General features: G+C 37.8%; 2 protein-coding genes across 2 annotated transcripts; both read right to left on the reverse strand.

Moving 5' to 3' along the window:
* Nucleotides 1-791: 791 nt before the first annotated feature.
* On the reverse strand, nucleotides 792-4,763 carry LOC144632094 (lysoplasmalogenase TMEM86A-like). The gene is made up of 2 exons (XM_078490696.1): nucleotides 4,623-4,763; nucleotides 792-2,785 (listed from the first exon to the last, which is right to left on the reverse strand). The coding sequence occupies exons 1-2, from the start codon at nucleotides 4,698-4,700 to the stop codon at nucleotides 2,069-2,071; spliced, it is 795 nt and encodes a 264-aa protein (XP_078346822.1). The 5' UTR covers nucleotides 4,701-4,763; the 3' UTR covers nucleotides 792-2,068.
* Nucleotides 4,764-6,807: 2,044 nt separating this feature from the next.
* LOC144632179 (lysoplasmalogenase TMEM86A-like) lies at nucleotides 6,808-10,099 on the reverse strand. The gene is made up of 2 exons (XM_078490780.1): nucleotides 9,986-10,099; nucleotides 6,808-7,988 (listed from the first exon to the last, which is right to left on the reverse strand). Exons 1-2 carry the CDS (start codon nucleotides 10,067-10,069, stop codon nucleotides 7,290-7,292), a joined length of 783 nt encoding a protein of 260 aa, XP_078346906.1. The 5' UTR covers nucleotides 10,070-10,099; the 3' UTR covers nucleotides 6,808-7,289.
* Nucleotides 10,100-10,110: the final 11 nt, after the last annotated feature.

Raw genomic sequence — 10,110 nt, forward strand, 5'->3', positions numbered from 1 at the left:
GTGGTGTTTTCATCTTTGCACTTAACCCCTTCTCAGGCTCTTGGCCTCATGTCTCATGTAATGTCACTGGTTGGTCAATTTATAGCATCGATCCATTCTCATCCCCAGAGCCCCTTGCCCCTCTTAGCCGGCAGAACCTGGGGCACAAGAAACAAGTGGCTCCTGGGGACACATGATTTGATTGGCTAGATTGACTGTTTTAAAACCATTTGGTGTAGGGGAATTTAAAAGTTGATCTGATTGGCTATTTAAATTCTCTTTGTTCAAAATCTAGCCAATCAAATCATGTGTCCCCAGAGCCACTTGTTCCTTGTGCCCTGGGCAAAGCCGGCTAGGAAGGACAAGCGGTTCCTGGGGATGAGAATGAGCATTGTTTAATCAGAGACAAAACAGAATCTCTCTTAGCCTTCTATGCAGATGCTCTTTGCAATCGTGGGGGAGGAGAGATTACATGATGAGCACAAAGACTGTCTACGTAAGAGGCTAGACCTCTCTAGCACTACCTGTATGTGATCTCTAGAACCCATGCTCTTCTCTTTTTCTACCTTGGAAGGGGAGAGAGTTTAGGAAAGAGGTTTATTATAAGTCAGTTTGTAAATAGGCCCTTCAAGGATCCAGTCACATGGCTCAAAATCAGCCATGCTGGAACGAGTTACGCAGTGGGACATTCAGAATAGAGCGACTCAAACCAGTCAAGTTTCACCTTCCTTTGGTTTGGATGTCCCACTACGTAACATGCAAAGGCCCAATTTGTCATTCACTGTGTTTAAAGGCAATAAAATGGCAACTCATTATATTGAAAATCATAATATTTATTTCACCCAATGTTTCAAAATTTGTTATACTTGAATCCCGTTTGAATACTAACACTCCTTGTAATGTAAACGGTTATTTACAGATAAATGAAGCTAGGTATCACCAGTATATAAATAGACATGTCTTGTCCACATGACAATATTTACAGATTACATTAAATTATTGATAATGATACCATAACTAAAATACATACTGTATATATATATATATTATCAAACAATAACATAAAAAAATGAGTTCTTACACTTAACACTTTATCTTGGTTCTGCATTAACTCTCACAGTCATATAATACTTATCTTAATGATAAAATTTACAATCATTTACATTCAAACATAAGCAAGTAGTTATAATATATTTTTTTATAATTTAGTCCTGAATCTCAGCATTATATTAATACAAATTTTCCTTTTTGATGTTAGTAGAAAACATATTTCTTAAAAGTAACAAGAATGTTTGATGAATTATACTTAAGAAAAATAAGACTTTAGTGAAATAACCCTCATGTTAAAATAAGAGTTTGGCTTGTGGCATACTTCCCCAGTAAATAAAAAAAGTTAAATACAAAATTCTGGCTCATCATACCAATTCAAATAATATAACCACACTGTATTCATGAATGATATTGAATATGTAAAATCCTAAACAATGAACTTTGTTTGTATGTCACTTTGTAAACAGGTACAGCTGTTTCACTCAGAGAAAAATAAAATAAAATTATAATAAAAGAAACTACAATTTATAACAACAAAGTTCAAAAATACACAACATTATATGATTGATGAAAGTCTGAAACAAACTGGGGAATGTGGAGTAGTTGATTTTTTTTATTAGAAGTTATTTTGGCGACATTGGCTTTGGAACTGGAAAATATTAAGTGCACAAAAGAATATTATGCACGGCAAAATTTTTTATACCTGTCTCTATTAAATGAAACACGAAAAAGCTTCAATGATATGACCATCAAAGTAATAAACATTGAAAGTTCCTCGCAAGCAATTACTATAATCATTGACATAAAACGCAAAACAAGGTCTACAATAGTTGGCTAACAATATTGGAAGAAATAAATATATCCTTTTGAACTTAATATAAGTGTAAAGACCAATCTATGGGCTTATAAATTATTTGGGTGGGCTTTTTATCACAGAGCTTTTTGCTTCCAGGATGTGTTTAATTAAGAGGGGAGAAATGGAGGATATGGGATCTTGTCAGATTTTTATGACATAAAGATATCTACAGTTACAGAGTAACTATTCACATTTTTTACAGCTTTTCATTCTGAGATTGAGCTCTTCTTCGATGTTAAAAGCAGACACTGCAATGAACATCTGCCCAGCATAATAGGTGGTCATAATCAAAGCCCTCGCTCCAGGCACAGGGAAACAAAATTTGTTGATAGCAATGATATTGTCTGATAGGTAAAATAAGGCAGCACCAATGCAAGCACTCATCCTCGTCCAGCGACACAGTCCATTCTCTTCAATCTGGTTTTGGACTCCTGTAATGGCACGCCACATCATCCCAGTGATTACAAAACCGTAGATCAAAACGGCAACCACCAGTTTTCCATTCAGGCCAGGGTAACAAACATAGTACATCAAAAACCCAGGCAACGTACACAACAGCCCAACAAGCCAATTTTTTGCTTGGAAGCCAAAAGCTCTTATGTACAAGATATGTGCAATGCCGAATGCCGCCATTCCATGAATGAAATAGGTGTTTTTCCACACAAGGAAAATATCACCAATGCCGGAGAAGATGAGGCCTAGGAGAATCCGTCTGCTGTAGTTGTGTTCTTTTTCGAGACTTACACCTTGCAGACTGACAAATCCACAAAGACAAAGGATTGGCAAAATTTTGAGAAGAGCTGCAAAGACCGTTGGTTTCTCTGTTTCCGGAAGCCATGCCACAAAGTATACACACACTGTTTTCAGGAAAGGCACAAGTTTAGGTCCAACACTTTTTACCTAGAAAAAAAAACATAAGAAAGATTTATCAGTCAAAATTTACTAATGCTGGCGGGTAAGCCTAGCATCCCATCCAGCGAGGAGTAGAAATACTCCTAGTGGCTTTACGTTTCAGGAACCGGGATAAGCTCTAGCCTGTTTGGGCCACTAGGCTCGATGCAGACTTTTTTTAATAGAAAAAAGGTGCTGGATGGCAACTTTAGCAGTGTAAGAACTTGTGAAATTTTTCTTTTTTGGAGCTATTGTTTTCCTACTCTATATAATTGTTTTGAGGTTCTTTGTTGTCTGGGTTGTTCTTTGTTTTACGTCACTGGTGAGTTTCACAGGTTCTTACAATGAGGCCTTCCAAGGGGTAAAAGTGACAAGTGGCATGACCCTGAATTCCAGCAACACAGGAACATTTTTAATATTAACAGCGACAAGCGACATCATAATGGCACTGAAATGTGACAACGACACAGTGCGACAGCATTACAATAGAGAAAAAACCACAGCGACATTTACAGCTGTTGGCTAGCCGACATCGGTTCCCAGAAACATGTGACATTACGACACAGCTACCCCCTTGGAAGGCCTCTACAATGAGGATGAGCCCAACTTGACCATATGATATAAATTATGTCAAACAGGGTTGTCAGGCAGGGTTACTCCAAAGAAAACCTATTGCTCAATCTTAAAGCAAGACCATGAACCCCGTTGGCTTTGTCCCCCACTCAGACAAGAGCTGTTCTAGGGGGCAATATCTACAGAATATTAAAATAATGTCATCAACAATATTTCCCCCACAACAAAACTTGGACGCAGAAAAAAAGCAAAATCATGGCAGATCTATCACAAAATTCCTTCAGAAATAAAATGTGCTCAATGGTGCTCAAAGACAGACGAAAGTATTTTACATGTAACCTTGAGCGACCTTGAGTTGAGGAAAGAATTACTTTGCCCCTTGCAACCCCAAATCCCACCCCCAGCCAATCCCACAATATTTCGCCCACGCAGTTGACGAAAATGCAAATATTGCGCAGCTGGGGAATAAAACACCTTTAAAATAATGTTTTTATTTATTGAACTTCCAAATGAAGCAACTTTTATTTGAACTCTAACGTCATCGATCGATTGAATATGTACAATCTACGAAAAGGAAGCACGTAGGTTTGAAAACGCGAACCACCATTTTGAATTATGAAAAGAAACCTTCGCGATTTTATTAAGTTCAACACCAAACATCAGCTTCAATCCTTACAGTCGATTTCCATAACGAAGCTTAGATAAAAGTGTTCATTAAAAATCACTTCTGACTTTCACAACTGCGTTTTTCTTTTCTTTTGGTTTCGTTTTTTTCCCACTCGAAGAACAAATTAAACGGTTAGAAATTTACTTTCCGCGTTGCAAATATAAAAAATCTTGGTGGTGTAATAAGCTTAAGCTTAGCATCTGAAGTTCGTATCCATTCGCTTTATTTCAGTCCATACAAGTCAAACTCGTAAACTAAAGAAACGGCTGATTCTGTTGAAAATAAATGGCCAAGAAGCTCAAATGCCTCGGGGTCAAGGTACAAAAGACAACACAATTTGTTACTGTTTATCTGCGGAGTAACCGGCAATCCAAAACGGCATGAAATCTGACAAAAACGCACCCAAAACCTTAGCATTTCACCGGCAGGAATGAGCGAAGCTGAAGATCTCTTTTCTTTTCAAAGTGAAATGCACAGAACGTGGCGAAACAAGATCGCCACAAAGGGAAAATTGTAAACACACGGCCATGTGCGCAATACCTATCTTTGCGGTGTTTTCGCGCGAAACTATCCTACTAAAGAAAGGTTTGAGCGGATTGTACTTACCACTTCAGCTCTGTCTAATCTGTATTGTAAAACATACGAATCTACGCGATCAGCGCAGTTTCTCTCCTTTGCTATCATTACGTATTTTCACCAGTCAACACAACAAACGAACTGAACTCCGTGACCGCTCGTGACAAATTTATCGCGCGAACAAACCCACGTGACTACGCATTCTGACGTCACTAGTGTAAAAAGAGTTTTTGGTGAAATGTAAACAATGTCCGTTTTCCGTGATTTAGCCCACACTTTTCGTAAAATCAAGGGTATAGATAATGACTTACGCGCGAATGGCGAACAATATGCTTGTTAACCGGGTGGGGGTCTGGTGCCCCCCCGGTTCATAAATGTCTACCTTCGGTTTTTTTTTTTTTTAGTTTGTTTTGTCGGTAGGGCATTTGAAGGTCACGCATGTTGATTGGCTTAAAACAGGTCATCTTTCATCACCCACTTGAAATTGCCTCAGTGGAGGAAAGGAAAGGAATGGGACGGAGGAAATGTTTTAAATTACTTGCCACTTGAGGGATTAAAATTACGTGCGTTATACGCGTTTTCCGTGTGTTTAACTCAACAACAAATCATCGCTTAGACCACAGAGCAAAATAGAATTGCTGCTCAGTTAGAAATGACGCAGTACGACATATACATTGAAAGAGTCAAGTTATATATTATGCGTTTACGTAAAAGTAGAACGGAAAACAACTTTGATATCTCTACCTTCAAAGTCTTCAAAAGCGATCAAAGTGCCTTTGACCTTTAACACTGATGGTCGAGTATCGTATATCGCATGTCACGCTTCAACATAACGCGACTTTCTTGTTGAACAGCAACAAAACGGAAATAAAACGCTACTGGGTATACGTCTAAAAGCCTTAGGCTTTCTTGTTAGCATAAAAACATAGTTAGTAGAGGTGACTACTCGTTTTAACTATGGCCTGGGGAAAAGAGTGGTTAAACATTAACCACCCGGTTTCGATTTGCCCACACTTTTTAAAATAAGACGAGCTACTAAGTAGCTTCTTGTTATTAATGACATATCTTGTGACTATCATAAGGCAGATTGATCTTACTTAAAAATCTTTCTCGATGTAGTCTTGCCGGTGAGTGATCAAAACGTTATGTAATTCTCATCAGGACAACGTCATCAAGTGCGTAATTGTTTTCTACGTACAGCAAAAAGCTTTTTTAATTGCTTACGAGTGAAACCTAAAAGAGAAGAAATGTTTTTCCTGGGTCACTTTGGTGGCAAGACGGCCAAATGAAATTCAGTCTAAATTTATTCGTAAATGCGGGTTCCCTCGTGGTAACCTTCACTGACCTAGAGTCCTAGAAGAAACTGACAAGGTTACCCAAGGTCGACTGCTATTTGATATCTGGTTTAGACATCAAGAACTGTTTCAGTAATGTTTCGTTCCGTTGGAAAATTACGATCTAGCAACTAGCTAGAGAGAATTTTTAGAGAAAGCGTTTTGCTTTCTTTTTCTTTCAAACGTCATGGAGTAATAGGCATTCTTATGGGTAATGAAAAGTTGCTAAGCATAAAATGCAAATTTTCAATTTGTTTTCATGGAATATTTTTCTTTTTTCTGTCTATTTGGCTATACATGGCCGTCACAAATCAGTAAAATCACTGAAAGAGTGTAAAAAACAAACAAACAAACAAAAAAACAATCCAGAATAAATAATTAAGATGGCTCTAAATCTCCCCCTGGATTCTTTTAGAGGGGTCTGAAGGGGTAAAATAGCCCGGGTAAAATAGGAACTGGGATTTGGGCAAATTTTCATTGGAAAAATGGAATTTGGGTCACTGGAACTGGGACTTGGTCACTGGGAATGGGAATCACAGACAGAAAAACAATAGACCTGGGAAAACAATAGGCTGGAAAATGGGATTTGGGCAAAATTTGGGCTGGGATAATGGGATTTACACTCCCCTTCAGGACCCGCTTTTAATAATCAATAGTTAGTAAGGAGCTAGTCTGCAAGCAAGTTCTCTACCCCTCAGAGAACTTGCTTGCATGCTAATAAGTGCCATAAATAAAAAAATACAACTGATACATCTTAGATTGTACTTATTAAAAACATGACAAAATCAACAGAGTTTTGTTTGATAATAATGAATGAAAAATCTGTTTCCTTTATTTTTCACTATAGGTATTACCCTTATTTTACAATAAATATTATACAAACAAGGGTATATTTTACAATATTTTCATGGTTCTTTTGCTAAATACAATGCTGATAAATAAATACATTTATATGTAACTGGTATGTATTACTTAAAATATTATCTTAAAGTAAAAATAATAAATATTTTTGAATATTTATGTGCAGGCTTTACATTCATTAAATATTCATGCTTCAGCTGAAGCATTTGTCAATACATAAAAATATGTGATCAATGGTAAATATATAACCCTGTATCACCCTTAAGAGGGTACTCAAATGTTAAAATGACAGGGAGGTGCAAAGGAGTTTTCTTTTGGTTATTGTATTATTTAATTTTTTGGAGGGGAGGGTTAATAATCTTTTTTAAGTTACAATAATTTTTATGCTTTTTTTTCTTTTGCAAGCGGGGGAGGGAGGGGAGAAGGGGATTAATAACTCCTCCTCATCTCAACAGTTTCCCCAACAGTACCACTCTGATATGAAACTGTAATCAAGTCAAAGTTACTCCTTGGCTTTTTGTATTTTAACCTGGGTGACTGTGAATGAAGACAGCGCAATTCCCAACTGTGCACCATAGTACGTCACCATGACAATGGCCCGGGCAAAAGGGATTGGTAAATAGAACTTGTTTAAGCCAAGAATCAGATCTGATATACCAAACGAAACAGAGCCAACACACGCACATAGTTTGGTCCATTGCCACGCTTTGCCACGTACAGAAACTTGCAGGCCAGTGATGGCTCTCCATATCATGATTGTAATGATCAGCATGTATCCAGCGATGGCCCCTACAAGAAAACCTTCCAGGTTTGGCAGGTATAAGGTATATGTATGTATGCTTGGGATTACAAGACCCAGGAACACTATTGGGTTTATTGGTTCAAAGCCAAATGCCGTAGCATACAACAGATGTGCAACGCCAAATGCAACAACACCAAAGCTGAAGTGGCTGTGTTCCCATACGATAAATATGTCGCCAAACATAGAGAAGATTAGGCCCAGGAGAATGCGTCGATTGTAGTCATGGTTCACTGACAGGCTAACTCCTTGCATGACGACAAAACCGCAAAGGCTTAAGATGGGTAGAATCTTGATAATGGCAGCCAGTATTGAAGGATTTTCTGCTTCTGGAAGCCACAGTATGAAGTAGATACAGAATGTCTTGAAGAATGGAACAAGTTTGGGAACTGCCTGTTTGAACTGCCAATAAAACAAAATATAGGTCAAACTCAAAATTCTCCTCACTGTTGTACATTTTGCTAAAGAAGGTCATCGGAAATTCCAAGGGGGAGGGTTGTTTCACAAGTCAAATTTTTCATAAGTAATTTTTTTAAAACCATAAAGCCAACTTTGTTCCCAGGGGGCTTTTGAAGGGTATAAGCTCCCTGGGGATGAGGTTGCAATGAAGCTAAACTGGAACTTCCAGAGGGGTGGGACGGTTAAAACTATAAACCATCCATGGTTGAGGTATGTATGGGTGGCTATCACCACCAAAAATACAAAGATTTGAAGTAGATCAGCAGGCAAAAAAATTGTCTAGGGATTAGTTGCAGGATGGTATAGCTAATAAAGAAATCGCATAGCCAAATAACAAAATTATGGATTTACCCTCCTTGCTGAAATAGAATGCACTAAACATTAATAATTATTGTTTAGCGAAGTAATGAACGGTGTAGGCGCCTGTGTCCAATTGGATTGTGAAATTGTGAAATGGACTAGCCTAAATGTGAATAGCTTAGCTCTCCTTTGTAATACAGTATAAAATAAAGAGAAATTGTATGGATATGTTGCAGTTAATTTTTAATCACAGTTAATTTTTTATTTTAGCTAGTTAGTTTTTTCTAACTAGTTGATTTTTTTCAACTAGTTAAATAATGGGGTTAGGGGGGTATCATATATTTTAAAAAATTAGTGGTTCACCCAACGTTTCCTTCGTGGCACAGTGGATAAGGGGTTGGACAGCAAATCCAGAGGTTGAGAGTTCAAATCCAGTGCAGGTTAGTAAAAAAGAAAAAAAAAGATAGTACTTAAGGGAGGGGGAAAATAGCAGAAGATAGTAGGGGAGGGTTAGTTCACGTGAGGATGGGGGAGGGGGGTATGAGATATCAAGGTAGGGGAGGTGTTCTACTTTTTCTACTTATTAACCTAGAATAAAAAAAAAACTAGTTAGAAAAAAAAACTAACTAGTTAAAATAAAAAATTAACTGAGATCAAAAATTAACTGCAGATATATTGTGAAACAACACATTCTTAGATAATGCTAATGTTGCGCAGGACAACAGGGCAGGAACTCAATAGTAAAGGAGGTCAAAGGAGAGCTTGGAAAGGAATGAGAAGTGCGAATCCCAGCTGTGTCAGCAACTCCCCCCACCCCCCAGCCTGCATCACGGACGAACTAAATCCTGACTCTATTTAACAATTAGACGGCGAGCTCGAGGTTTCTATCGGCTGATAGTTGGCGAGGGGCGAAGCCCCGAGTCAACTATCAAAAGCTGGCAGAAACCGAGAGCGAGCCGTCTAATTGTGTTAGCATAACCCACTGACCGATCTATTAAACACAAAATATAGCTAGAGTTGATTTATTGAAGGTTTTGATTGATAAAATTCAGCGAAGATTAAGCGCGCGCTCCGAGAGCCTTCTATGGATCGATAGTAGGCACCTGTTTAGCCAATCAGATTGCGTGATTACCAATAGTAGGTCAGTGTGGTTATGCTAACAGGATTTAGTTCGTCCGTGATGCAGACTACCCACCCAAAAAATGTAACAGACACTTAAATACTCAACTTTAAAATCCAAATATCATTTTACTCTATAATTACTCTTCATCAAAAATCTAAATAAATTAAAACTGCAATAAAAAGAAAATCAATCTGCAATGCGAACGAAAAGTAATCGACTCCACCTCATCCCGATATGATCAAAGACTAACAAAATAGAAAACTGATAATATTGCACTGCTTCCTGCAAAAAAGCGTTTGTCATCCTGTCAGATTCTTCCTTAAGGAATCTTGTAATCTATTTTAAAGCTTATAAAAAGCTTATATTCTTCATAAGCTTTACATAAGTTTAATCTTTAAAAGGATAATCACCAACAAGGGCAAGTTTAAAATTTCTCACAAGATCAAGTTTTGGACCCCAAGTTTCAGTTTATTATACACCTGTGCACTCGAGGGATTTTCTTTTTGCACTTACTTACCACGTCGACTGGTTTAAGTTCGAAGTTTGAGGAAAGTAATCGCGTACAGTTGCTCGTAGGACCATGTGTTTCCGTTTCCGCCATAACTTTATTTTAACGATAGTTCCGAAGAAACTGTTTCAGTG

Source organism: Oculina patagonica, chromosome 12, assembly GCF_052425735.1.
Source record: "Oculina patagonica isolate OP01 chromosome 12, crgOcupat, whole genome shotgun sequence".
Classification (NCBI taxonomy): domain Eukaryota; kingdom Metazoa; phylum Cnidaria; class Anthozoa; order Scleractinia; family Oculinidae; genus Oculina; species Oculina patagonica.

What these genes read in the sequence shown, in the direction of transcription:
- LOC144632094 (XM_078490696.1), bottom strand. Translation starts at nt 4,700, where the DNA reads ATGATAGCAAAGGAGAGAAACTGCGCTGATCGCGTAGATTCGTATGTT. An exon ending in GATTAGACAGAGCTGAAGTG is followed by an intron (nt 2,786 to 4,622) that starts GTAAGTACAATC and finishes TTTTTTTTCTAG; the next exon opens with GTAAAAAGTGTTGGACCTAA.
- LOC144632179 (XM_078490780.1), bottom strand. Translation starts at nt 10,069, where the DNA reads ATGGCGGAAACGGAAACACATGGTCCTACGAGCAACTGTACGCGATTA. An exon ending in AACTTAAACCAGTCGACGTG is followed by an intron (nt 7,989 to 9,985) that starts GTAAGTAAGTGC and finishes TTTTATTGGCAG; the next exon opens with TTCAAACAGGCAGTTCCCAA.